The 14,286-nt window shown below is 35.7% G+C and overlaps 1 protein-coding gene across 1 annotated transcript in view; it reads right to left on the reverse strand.

The window, feature by feature from the left end:
- PHTF2 (putative homeodomain transcription factor 2) overlaps positions 1 to 12,202 on the reverse strand; it is an 89,375-nt gene extending 77,173 nt beyond the window's left edge. Inside the window, exon 1 of the mRNA XM_068972391.1 lies at positions 12,158 to 12,202. Within this exon, the coding sequence (XP_068828492.1) occupies positions 12,158 to 12,202 (45 nt within the window). The remainder of the gene's footprint in view (positions 1 to 12,157) is intronic.
- Between the last annotated feature and the right edge of the window lie 2,084 nt (positions 12,203 to 14,286).

The following is a 14,286-nucleotide window of genomic DNA, read 5'->3' on the forward strand; positions in this document are numbered from 1 at the left end:
GAGCCTGGCAAGATACCGTCCACGGGGTCACACAGAATTGGACACTGAGAGCTACCTTACTTTCTTTTATATACTGTCTTTTACTTGTTTACAGTTATGCACCAACCCACTTCTTCATTAGATAAACCAGATAAAGAAACTAGCTAAATAAACTAGATAAATCAGAACTCTCTATCTGTAATTCCAATCTCATCCTAGGAGGAGAAGGGAAAAGACACCAAACACAAAAAGCAAACTAAAGAAAATTTCATTAAAATGACCAAGCGTATCTTAAGGATGTTCAGTTCAGTTGCTCAGTCGTGTCTGACTCTTTGAGACCCCATGAATCGCAGCACGCCAGGCCTCCCTGTCCATCACCAACTCCCGGAGTTCACTCAAACTCACGTCTATCGAGTTAGTGATGCCATCCAGCCATCTCATCCTCTGTCGTCCCCTTCTCTTCCTGCCCCCAATCCCTCCCAGCATCAGAGTCTTTTCCAATGAGTCAACTCTTCGCATGAGGTGGCCAAAGTACTGGAGTTTCAGCTTTAGCATCATTCCTTCCAAAGAAATCCCAGGGTTGATCTCCTTCAGAATGGACTGGTTGGATCTCCTTGCAGTCCAAGGGACTCTCAAGAGTCTTCTCCAACACCACACTTCAAAAGCATTAATTCTTCGGTGCTCACCTTTCTTCACAGTCCAACTCTCACATCTATACATGACAACTGGAAAAACCATAGCCTTGACTAGACAGACCTTAGTCGGCACAGTAATGTCTCTGCTTTTGAATATACTATCTAGGTTGGTCATAACTTTTCTTCCAAGGAGTAAGTGTCTTTTTAATTTCATGGCTGCAGTCACCATCTGCAGTGATTTTGGAGCCCAAAACAATAAAGTCTGACACTGTTTCCACTGTTTCCCCATCTATTTCCCATGAAGTAATGGGACCAGATGCCATGATCTTTGTTTTCTGAATGTTGAGCTTTAAGCCAACTTTTTTACTCTCCACTTTCACTTTTCATCAAGAGGCTTTTTAGTTCCTCATCACTTTCTGCCATAAGGGTGGTGTGATCTGCATATCTGAGGTTATTGATATTTCTCCCGGCAATCTTGATTCCAGCTTATATTTGGGGCAAAAAATCAAATAGGAAATTTTTAGGCAACATACCCTCTCCAGCTTTTTATTTTCGTGAATCAATCCTTGGTATTGAATTAACGGCCTTCTTTTGAATAAACTCCATGTGCCATTTAGCAAATGGCAATTTAGTCTGTAAGTTACCCTGCTAAACAGCATTTATAAATGTCATTCTTTGTGAACTATAAACACAGAGCAGGTTAACACCAGTGTTTTAGATACTTCAGGCCTTGTAAAAGCTGGTACATTTGCCTAATTTTAGACTGTCAATGGCAACCTACCAACTTATTTCACCACTCTGTCTGTTACCATGGTTAAAGATAAACTGACTGCAAGATATTTGGAATATAATTGGCAAACTTATATCCTTGACTAACATTTCTATTTTAAAGAAAATGAAAAAGATTAGAGACTAGTTTTCTAGTATGTCATAAAATATTAATATTTTTCTTACCAACTCCCTACAGGTATAAGCTTTAATCACTGAAAAACTTCAACTCTCTTCAATAACGTTGTTTCCTAGATCTTCTCATAATCTGTGTTAATTTTTAGGCACTGTATCTCCAGCAACTGCTATAGGCAAATGAATATTTCCTTCTAAAGGAATAAATAGTTCACCTACCCCCCTCCAAAAAAAAGTCATAAGCAAATAAGAGAACTGCAGTATTTCAAAGAAGTTATGTACTTTGTAGATATTCCTAGTTCTGGCATACCAGAATATTTGCAAAACAAAACCAAAAACCTTCTATCGCCAAAACTCAACTTCTAAAGAGGACAAACATAAAATATTAAGCAATTGCGTGTTTATGTATTCATAATATCTTAACATAGGGAAAGATACTTCAAAAACTTTAATAATGATAATTTCCTATTAACACTGTTTTTGTGAACTTAGTACTTTAATACTAAGGAGGACTGAATATGGATCCCCTTGGAGTGTGTAAACATTACCATGTAGCAGCTCAGAAGAACTTTGCTAGGAAACAGTACAAGGTATTTTTTTTTCCATTTTTTTCCATTTGCTTCATCCATGGGAGCTGACTCTACTATTTCAATTAAGTACAGGTAAAGCTTGCTCAAAAAGTGAAATTCAATAATTCATAGTATGGTTGACAGCTCTCTAGACTAGGTAAAGACAAACACATAAATAAAAGCAAGACCTTGCTGAGTTCTCTTATCTCTCAGTGTCTCAGTTTCCTCATCAGTGAAATAAAGATACTAAAAAGGTTAATTTCTAAGGTACCTTTTTCCCTCTCTACATTTCTGATTCCTTAGAAACAAGGTTCTAACACAAGGCAACCTCAAAGAGTGACAGCCTCAGGTCAAAAAAAAAAAAACAGAAATAAGAGTTTCTGAGTCACTGAAAAAGCTGTCGGCAGAATCAGCTCACTGGAGTACTTGAATTTTTACCTAAAGAGAAACTTCCTTGAACCTTCCCTCACGTTTTGCTTCAGAGACGTCCTCCTTCAGTATCCACAGGGGATTGGTTCCAGTTCCTTACAAAAAGGGCATAATATTTGCATTTAACCTATGTACATCCTCTCGTTTACTTTAAATCATCTCTAGATTACTAATACAATGTAAAATGCTATGTAAGTAGTTGCTTGTGCTTGGGAAAATCATATTTTGCGTTTTGGAACTTTCTGAATTTTTTTTGTTCCTGAACATCTTTGACCTGAGTTTGGCTTAACTTGAGGATACACAACCTGAGGATTTGGAGAGCCCTGTGCAATGAATTTACCTATTATTTTACTAACTGATTAAACAAATAAGGATGAGGCCAAAGAAGTGAAAATTCATGAGAAAAGAGCACAGGTAAACTACAATGTATTACAGACCAAATCACAATGAACACAGTTAAACCACAATTAACAGCAACCACAATTCAGGAAAACATTAGAAAGTGATCATCTCTACACCATTTGCAGTAAAAGAATTTTTGGAAAAAGTCAATTTTTTAAAAACAAGTTTGGCTATTTGAAGAAATGTATCAGAAAATGTATCAAATAGTATGGTTCATTCTTCACAGTTACTATGTAAAATTAGGCTGTATTAAACTTAAGAAATTATCCTATTCCATCCACTTTTTAACACATCATTTGTTTCGTTCCTTCCTAAAATACCTCTCTTGAATCATGAAAAAAAGTATTTCAAATTATCTCAGATAAAGAATGACATTGTACAAAATAAGAAACTATTTGTTCTAGAAATTAAAGCAAAAAGCAAAGAAGAGAGCAACTAAATGCAACAAATACAGAGCTATCAAAAATACAAAAGAAAATTGCCCTTCTTTTGATGATGTCTATTTTAACAGATATAGAAATGTCCAATTTAAAACTATTAACCAAAACTTTAAGTATCCAAATTTTTCTTAATAACAACATTCCATTATTCTCAAGAGGGAACAGAAGAGAAAGTACAGAAACAGTGACGAAGCCAAAGTGAAGTTGAAGGCATGGACTGGAATGACGTGTCCCCAAGCCAAAGAACGTCAGGGATTGTGTCTGCACAGAAGCTGCGCGAGAGGCGTGGACAGTTTCTCTCCTAGAGCCTCCCGACAGAAGGAACCAACCATGCTCATGCTGATTTTGAACTGCTGGCCACCTGAACCATTGGGAAAATACAACTCTGTGGTTTTAAGCCATCCAGTTTGTGGTCAATTATGAAAGTCCTAGAAATCTTATACAACTTCTTATAGTATCTTGATACTGCCACCAAGTTAATCCATTTCATTATCACAGTAAATCAAACAATGAAAATATATAATATGGAAGCACTCTGAAAAACAGATGCTACTTAAATATGTGGCACTGCTAAGTACCTTCATTATCATCATCATCATTCAATCATTAATGTTAAATCAATACCTATATTAATTCTTTTATTTAAAAAAAAAAAAAAGGTGACACCCTTTCAAACACGCTCATAAAAGAAATTACCTTTAAAAAGCCCTGAATATCCATGTAAAGTGCAGACAGTATACCATGTTCCTACAGGGGTCAGACAGGTGATATAAATGAGAGGTGAGGTAGGTCCAAGGGCACATATATTCACCATGAGGACTGTAGCAAACTCGACAGTATATTCCCTAAGTTCAGATTTTTATCTGAAATATTCTGCTCTTTCAAAGTTGACTTGATTTTTAAAAATTTATCCAACTAAGCCAAAAACATCTGCAAGTCCTGCATGGCCTTATGATTCTCCAGGTTTCTCCCTTCAATGTAAACAAAGCACTGAGCCCAGTGTTTGACATCCAGCAAATCCACAAGAAGCAGTAGGTGTTGTTGTAATAATGGTTTATTATCACCTCTGACCTTTGAATACTTCCAGTAGAAGGGCAGAGGCAGAAGCCAGACTGTAGCAACTCGAGGACCAATGGCTAAAGAGGCAATAAAGACAATGTAATGCAAGGAGATCAAACCAGTAAACCCTAAAGGAAATCAGTTCTGAATATTCATTGGAAGGACTGATGCTGAAGCTGAAACTCCAATACTCTGACCACCTGATGCGAAGAACTGACTCACTGGAAAAGACCCTGATGCTGGGAAAGACTGAAGGCAGTAGGAGGAGAAGGGGACGACAGAAGATGAGATGGTTGGGTGGCAGCACCAACTCAATGGACGTGAGTTTGAGCAAGCTTTGGGAGCTGGTGATGGACAGGGAAGCCTGGGGTGCTGTAGTCCATGGGATCACAAAGAGTTGGACACAACTGAGCGACTGAACTGAACTGAAAGACAATAGCATAGTCCTTTCTAACCGGAAGCCAAGGAACAGTAAGAGGGATGAGCAAGGGCAGAAGCTGGAAGGGGAGTCGGGGAACACAAAACATTCTTTATTAAGGTTTCAGTTCAGTTCAGTCGCCCAGTCGTGTCCAACTCTTTGCGACCTCATGAACCGCAGCACGCCAGGCCTCCCTGTCCATCACCAACTCCTAGAGTCCACCCAAACCCATGTCCATCGAGTCAATGATGCCACCCAACCATCTCATCCTCTGTCGTCCCCTTCTCCTCCCACCCTCAATCTTTCCCAGCATCAGGGTATTTTCAAATGAGTCAGTTCTTCTCATCAGGTGGCCAAAGTATTGGAGTTTCAACTTCAACATCAGTCTTTCCAATGAACTCTCAGGACTGATCTCCTTTAGGATGGACTGGTTGGATCTCCTTGCAGTCTTTCAAGGGACTCTCAAGAGGACTCTCAAGAGTCTTCTCCAACACCACAGTTCAAAAGCATCAATTCTTCAGTGCTCAGCTTTCTATTAAGGTTTATATACAGATTAAATGAAGCTTTTTTAGAAGTTTTTTTTAAAAAGTTCACATTCAACAGATGAATTTTATAAAAGTTTCTTCAGTGTGTTTTTCAAAGCAACCTTAGTACAGGAGAAAAGAGTGGCCTGAAAGTCAGCAGACTTGAGTTTTGGTTTTATCATTAATTCATGACTACGATCAGGTTATTAGATCTACAGGCATCAGGTTTCTTATCAGTAAAGCAAAAAGTTTAACAGAAACTAGATGATCTCTAAAGTCAAACTATTTTGACGACTGCATAGTTTCTTTCTTCCTTGTAAATAAAATTCAAACTCAAATTATTTACCTTAGAAGCACCCAAACTGGAGAGACTGTGAGAATGGAAAATTTCAAGAACTTCATGACCAAAATAGGGGAGAAAAGTCCTAAGTGAAAAGGTAAATATTTCAGTAACTAAACTAACCAATCTATTTCTGCTAGGAAAAATCTTTATTTTTGGCAAGAAAGTGACTTTGAAAAGGAAATGGTGGAAAAAATGAGCAGTGACTGAAGCAAAGAAAGTTGAGGTTTATAAATTACACTTAATCATGTCTCTGTTGCATAAGTGTTAAATATCAACTAAATACCTACTGTTCTAATACTAGGTATCAGAAGACTGATATTTCAGGTTTCTTATTTACAAATAAGAATCTTTTTAGCCTCATGAGAATTTTTAGAATCCATGAAATAAACACTCTGAAATAAGTTAGGGGGACTTCCTCTGATCAGTGCATAGACTATGAAGCAGTTATAACAGAAATAACTCTCATTCATTGAAGGCTTGCCTGTGAAGAGCACTTTGCTAACACTTCACATATGTCATCAATTAATCCTCAAGTAAATATAAAGGACATGACTGAAGCAACTTAGCATGCAAGTATGCAAATATAAAGGACAATGTTTATATATATCATGAAAGTGAAATTCAGAGACGAAACTTATCCAGAATCATACATGCTTTCAAGAACAAGGATTCAAAATCTTTTGCCAACCCCAAAACCTGTGTTCTGGTTACCATGAAGACATACTGCCTCATACACTGGTCAAAGGGTCAGGCTGTGACTAAAAGGGAGCCTGAAGGTTTTGTAAAGCTAGTAACATTCTCTTTCTTGATCTGAGTCCTATTTTGTAAACAGCAAACAAACAGTCTTGAACACAAGCAGTTGCTCAGTTTGTAAATATATATATAAATATATAATATATATAAGAAATTATAATCTGTGTGGTTCTCAGTATGTATCATACCTTAATAAAATTTATATATTCTCTATATGTTAGTTGGGACTCTTTTACAAGTAACAGTCCAATTTGAACTAGCTTCAACAAAAAGGGGAAACATCAGCTAAACAATTCAAGGGTCAGAGCTGAAGCTAACCTCAGGGTGGAGTGAACTGACCACTGCATAGCATAGTTTCTTCTTTGTAAATAAAACTCAAACTCAAATCATTTTTAAGAGTGATACTGCATATTACTGAGCAATTCATAAACCAGTAATAAAAACCTTTTTAAAAACTGTATTCAAAGTTGATTTACTGCTTCACAAGCCTTTCAGGCACACAGAAGAAGCATTAATCTCCTCAGCTTAAAAGAAATTGAGGCTCACACAGATTAGGTAACATACTCAATATTACAAGCTAACCAATATCACAAAATCAAATACAAATGCTCTTTTAATCACATCATACTATAAGGCACAGTAGTTTTAAATTACATTAAAGATTTAATGATTCCTATAAGAATACAGTTCAAGAAAAAAAAAGAGAGAAAATGTGATAAATCCATTGGTCTGAGGCTCAGGACTTCTATGTTGGTAGATGTTAATCTTGTATCTACTCTATAACCATTCAAAGGAAAAAAAAGGACTATACAGGAAACTACATACCATTAGAAAGCATTTCTTGGTAATTATTTAGCATGCCTTCAGCTGCAAGGAAATTAAACTTCAAGTAGCTGAAAAAAATGAGGGGATAGTATCTCATACAATATGAAGTTTCAAAGTAAGATATCTCCAGAGTTAGTTAATTCCATGGCTCAAAAAATCCTAAAAAATTCAGGTTCTTTCCATCTTTCAACTCTGCCTGTTGTTCCCCTCTGGGGAGTAAGTTTGCTACAACAGCTTCAGGCAGCAGAGATTCACCCAAAATGTACAGAGACAGGAAGCAGACACTGTATCTCATTTCATTCATTTATGTTAAATTATATATTTATATATATCACCTAGAAAATGCCTGGTACATAATAAATGTTATATAGCTTTTGCTATTATTATTGTTGGGTCTCCTTCTAAGATATGGAAGACTTTCCTCAGAAGTTTTCATATCTCATCAGCCAGAAACGGAATATGTGCCTCTTTCTAAGCCAATCACTGGGTAATGGAAATAGACTTCCAGACTGGCTTAGACTGATCAGGATTCATGCCCTCTGAGACTAGATACATGCTCCCAGGCCACACAGCTCTATAATCATTCCCTAACAAAATAGAGGTTCTTCCAACAGGGAAAAAGGTTGGAATAGTTTTGGTAGGAAACCCACTGTATTACAGTCCTCCACACATCCTCCTTAAGGAGCTAGAAGGAGTGTGGAGGCACCTCTGGGGATATTTCTACAGCAAGTAAAGTTTTTTGCGTGTACGTGGCAGGAAGAAACAAGTCAGCTCAAGGAAAGTAGGAAAGAAAGAGACAGATAAGACACCTCTGATGAAGCTCTGGTCTTAGAATTCAGTCAACCCTGAGATGCATTTCACCACTTTTCATAGTTTAGTTTGAAAGACAAAAAATGTCCCTTGTTTTGCCAAAGATAGGCTGAGTTGGATTTGTCTTACTGCAAATTATAGCACAGGTTTTTGGAAATGAGAGCTGACACTTAATACTTCTCAACCATCTGTGTGACCCTGGGCAAGTTATTGCTCTGAAATGCCTTACGTATGTCCTTAGTACACACACATACACACACACACAAGTATACACAACTGAACTTTACTAAAATGGTAGAGAATTTAATGTTCCCAACTATCAATAGTTGACAGTAGTTATCAATCAAGTTCATGATACTAAGGCCAGTTTCTCATTTAAACTACTAAATAAATTCCACTGTTGGCTCATATTTAAAAGCTATTAAACATAATTCATTCAAATTTTCTTGCTGGCTACTGACTCCATAAAAGCAATGACCAAGATGTATACAGCTCTTCCTCGTTCTATAAAGTAAAGTTCCCTGTTTCACTATTTCTATACAGTGTCACTAGTGCCTCCTTAGAATTTGGAATTTTATCTGGGCCACTCTGCCTTTACATACTCATTTCCTGAAAACATACCCTCATTCTCTCATAATATGATCTACATATTTACAATAGAACTCTACAGGTCATATTTTTTTAAAAGAAATATCTAGTGTGTCAATTATCTTTGAACTCCTATAACTTAAGCCCCTATTTAGGATGCCTTCTGAAAGATAAATAATCCCGACTTCTCAGGAACAAGAAAGGAGAAATGTGAAAGAAAAGCACTGTATTATTTAAAAAAAAAAAAAAAAAGCCCAGTTCAAAAGCCCAATATTAATCAAAAACTATTCTGGTTTCTTCTATTACCATTCTTGAGGGTTAAATGAGTCTTCCAGATTAACACTGAAAATCACTTTGCTTCAACAGGAACTTTCAAATTCATGACTATAGATGGCCATGACAGTACAAAATGAAGCTCAGAATTAGACGCTAGTGAACTTTTAAAATCTCAAAGTAAACCACGCAATTTATTAAAAGTTTTTTTAACAAGATATTTACCTAGGTCGTCAACACACATTTTAATGCTTAAAACCAATTTATTTGTACTTATTTTCCTCCTGGAAATTTCCCATCTGATATTAGAATTCATGTTCACAGCAGTCCATAAATCAAGTAATGGTCTTTGGGGGTAGCTCATTTTCATTACTCAAAACAAAATTATGAAAATGTCACCATTTTCCAGTTACAATTAAAGAAATATTCAAGAAAATGAAGTTGAAATTTCCTGGTTTTTATTTATAGTGATACCTCCTAGTATATAACATGAGTAACTACTGAATGACAGACACAAAATCAAAGAATGCTAAAATATTAAAACATTTACAATCACCTAACCCAGGACTTCTTCACGTGGGGCTTGAATCAGATGTAAAATTTTGTTTGTTCCTTACATACACTTTTCTGGAAATAAGAACCTGGAAACTGGAAATTTCATCACAATTTCAAAAAGACAAATGACTGAAAAGAGGTTGTGAATCATTATCTAATTAATTCAGAGAAATGAGATTCAAAAAATCAAATCATCTGCCCATAGTCAAATAATCAGGAATATCAAGCTTCAGTACTCAAGCCTTTTTTCACTGAAAGATGAACACCTCTGAAAGGACTTCTTTTTACTAGGATATATTTAAGAGAAAAACAAATCTGTATGATCTAAGAGCAGTGAAAGGAACTCTCAGGCCGATGATAAAAGAAAATACCAAGATGGCAGGTGACAGGCATGACGAGAACAATCCACCGAAGAATGCAGCAGGTGGACAGAGGGTTCTAAGAAGGTCATTCCCAAGAAGGAAAAAAACAAACTGGTAGAATACCCGAATGTGATTGACTATAACAAAAGTTCTCCAGTTCTGTCAGAGACTTTCAAGATCTAGAAAAACCAAGCAAAAAATATAAACTATTGCACTGAAAGGAAATATTATCACAGTATATTACATTGCAAATGATTTCTTATTGATTTTTGACTGTATAATTAGGATTTCTTTTTTTTATGATTTCTCCCCACTAACCCGCCTCCATCTTCCCAATGACTAAAAACTCTGGTTAAATAAGTATTCAGGCCATAGGAATTTAGAACAACTACCTCTGGGAACAGAGCTGAGAGGCTGGATAAGGATAGGAAAGACTACTTACAGGTGCTATTTTGTTTTTTAATAAGCCTTGAAAGATTAAGTAATGTTTCCAAGAAAATTAAATTTAAAAGCAAAATAAAACAATCAAGCAAATCAAATCTGGTTAATGGTTCTGGTGATTATGATGTGGTTATGATTGCTAGATATAATTTGTTGTATCTATTAGGGTTGCTCTGGAGAATTCTTTGGTTGCACATATCCCAAGCTTTTGGAGAAGGAAATGGCAATCCACTTTCCAGTGTTCTTGCCTGGAGAGTTCCACTGAACAGAGGAGCCTGGTGGGCTGTGGTCCATGGGGTCGCAAAGAGTCAGACACAACTGAGCGACTAACACACATCCAAAGCTGTTAGACCCTCAGATAAGAAGGGTGTTACTGTGCTTACTGAATGTGAATATAATATTTCAAACTCTCTGATCTTAAAAGAGGTCAGTTAAGCTAATACCTTCTATAAATGATCTTTAGTGAAGTTTGAAATGTTTGCACATAAAAAGTTAGATTGATAAGCATTTCTCTCATAAGTAGAAATTAACAGAAAAGCTTTCAAAGATCCATCTGCAAAAACAATTAAGTTTTCTTTAATTCAGCTTTCTTTAAGTTTATTGGAAATTTCAAAGTAACTTTAACACTAATATAGAAACATAAAAGACTGAACAGTGTGATCAACACCAATACTTCCAACTCACTGCTGCTGCTGCTGCTGCTAAGTCGCTTCAGTCGTGTCCGATTCTGTGCGACCCCAGAGATGGCAGCCCATCAGGCTCCCCGACCCTGGGATTCTACAGGCAAGAACAATGGAGTGGGTTGCCATTTCCTTCTCCAATGCATGAAAGTGAAAAGTGAAAGTGAAGTTGCTCAGTCATGCCCGACTCTTAGCAACCCCATGGACTGCAGCCCACCAGGCTCCTCCGTCCATGGGATTTTCCAGGCAAGAGTACTGGAGTGGGGTGCCACTGCCTTATCACTACTCACTACTTCATGAGAAAAATGTGATACTGAATTATCTGTGGTATGTTCTACCCAGAAAGAAATAGCATATTCAAAGACAGACTGTATTCTTAGGTTTGTCTAATCTTTAGTGTGCTAATTACCATTTATTTACTACTAAATTTTAAAATTGCCTGATTTTCCCATACAAAGGAAAAGCTTTAAATACCTAATTATCCTTTGTTAATAGGGACCTAATGAATAAGGCATAAAAATGTTTTAAACGTGAAAACAAACACAATTCACTACAGAAGTTAAAAATCTTAAGATATCACATATAACAATACATTTTAAAGAGTATAAACAACACTCTTTAGGAGTAAATAGGAGTATATTCAAAAAAAAAAAAAGGCACTGGAACTTATACTTTGTAAAGGAAACATTAAATTGGTAAAGCTTATTTTGAAACATATAGCATGACAGAGCTAGTTAAGTAGTTATGACAACTATTCCTAAAATGTCAAATAAACATTTTAATATTTCAGTTTGGAAAATACAGTCTCCCAAGGTTTATTTTACTGAAAAGATTCAGCTGTTGAATTGTAGCTTAAAAGAAAGAGATTAAAACTATAGTTACCCTTGTAAAATAGTTATAAAATTATAACAGCTCTGTTAACCTACCTCTTCTCGAAATTAATGCAAGAAAAAATGTAATGCTTTCATAAAATGTGAACTGGAATCCTGGAAATGTGATTTATAACTGAAAATAATCTAGATACTCTGACAATGTGGAGTAAAAATTAAAGAAAAATATTTTTAAGCATCACCTTTCTTATTTTAGGTAATATCTGACACAAATTCATCAAATTTTTAAAATATGCATAAAAAATATTTAAAAAGTAAAAGCTCTGGTTGTCAACTTACCTTCTTTTGATACCACACAATAGCATCTGTGACTTTGGACGCCATTTATTCCACTGAAATCACACATTCGTCATTTTAGGCTGTGCAAGAGAGAGAAAAACAAAGGACTTCTTGACTTCCACCCTCTAAAAGGAGACTGAACAACACGCATACATAGCACTCTGGTTACTTGCAGAGCAAGGGGTGTATGACTATACTTAAATTACACCCTTCCTCATTACTATTTTAGCAACAGGTTCTCTTAGGTAAACAAAAAATCAGTTGCCATAATAAAAGAAGGATCTTTCTACATGAATAGAACATTTAAAATTTCTTATAAAATAGTTGAATTTTTAAATAAGTCATTTAAATAAATTTCAGAATTTTCAGGGTATACAAGAAATTTTTCATTTATAAATACACATATGATAGGAATCAATCCATTAACTCAGTAACAGATCAGTTGTGTTTTAGCTTCTATCTAGGAACGAGCATCAATTACTGCTGCTAATGTATAGCTTGACAGAGATGCCAAAATTTATAATCACATCTAATTTTCCCTGATACTTGGTAACACAAAGTTGAACTGAGATCAAATAGCTGGAGAAACTTAATTAATGTATGTTAAATGCTAAGCAAATATTAGAGTGAATTACACACGAATAACTAATATTAAGGACTTTTCAGGTATCAGTTTGCTAATATTTAAAAATTCATCACAGACAATTTTATAACCATCTTCTAGATACTAAACTTAATGGTTCCTTACCCCTAGAGAAAATTAATTCCAGATTGATTCCAGTAACCTCTGAAATAGTTTACTAGTTTTTAATACCATACTGGCACAGGAGGGTACCTCTGGCAGGTGTTAAGCACGAGCCTAAACAGGTTCAAATCCAGATACTGGCCCCAGAATTCATTTTACAAATTGGGATCATCCAAGGCCAAACAGGATCTCAAGGAAATTCTGAGAGTCGAGAGCACCCTCCTCAGCCAATCCTGGCACATGCAGATTTGCAAGGGCCAAGTTCACCCAGAGGAAACAAAATACCAGAGGTTTTTATACTCCATTTTTAGGAGGGCATAATGATTCAAATATAATGACAATAATTACTGGCAAGTTCAAATAGTCAGATCAACTTCTAAAATTTAAGGCAGAATTTACTTACTGCCTGTATTTTTTTTTAACGTTTACTGAAATATAGTTGATATATGTTGTGACCGCCTATATTTCTGATAGTGTTAGAGACCAGATTACTTATTACCTTTCCTAAGATACTGATTATATCTTTAATTGATCAAATTCAAGTAAACCATGTTGTGAGTATTAATAGTTCATTTTTTAAAACATTGCAATCAGTTTAAAGAAGGAAAACAAAGTTCAATCATTTTTTATTGACATTTAAAATAAAATTCTTGCCTGGGAAATCCCATGGACAGAGAAGCCTGGCAGGCTATAAGTCCACAGGGTTCCAAAACAGTCAGACACAACTGAGCAACTAAACACCACCACCACCTAATTATCTAAAGACTGCAATGTCAATTCTCAACTATATACACACCAATTATTTAGAGACTTCAAAGTTCACATCCTCTGAACTTCCTCAGTCAAATGTGACTACCTTCATTTCTCTTACCAAGGTTTTGGGAGGACGCTTGTCCTTACCAACTTAATATCTCCCCTTTGTTTTTTCCTGGAGGCCTCTGGGAATATTTCATTAACTGTAAACAGATTTTGTCCTAGAGGTTTTCCCTTGATTCTGTCAGTAGACTATTCATTAAAACATTACACAGTCATTGTAACTGTTAAGACATGTGTATGTTTTCCAAACTGGTTTAACTCTCCTTTTCCCCGGCTTCTGTCCCCACCTTACCAAATGCAAATTACAAAAAATTCTACAGAATGTATGACAGTATCAATTTTTCACTTTACTCTCCTTTAATCTCACCCAATCTTTACTGATGAAAATTCCACATTATCTACCAAAGTAAAAATCCTTTTTCCTAATGTCCCACCTGTGTAAATAACATGCATTTCATATACAAAATGTGAAAGAATTTTTTTACTCAATCTACTAAATATGAGATATTTAATACATTTAAAGAATATTTAAACTGTCACATATAAACAGTTTTGTTTTGTTTTTAAG

Source organism: Capricornis sumatraensis, chromosome 5 (genome assembly GCF_032405125.1).
Source record: "Capricornis sumatraensis isolate serow.1 chromosome 5, serow.2, whole genome shotgun sequence".
Classification (NCBI taxonomy): domain Eukaryota; kingdom Metazoa; phylum Chordata; class Mammalia; order Artiodactyla; family Bovidae; genus Capricornis; species Capricornis sumatraensis.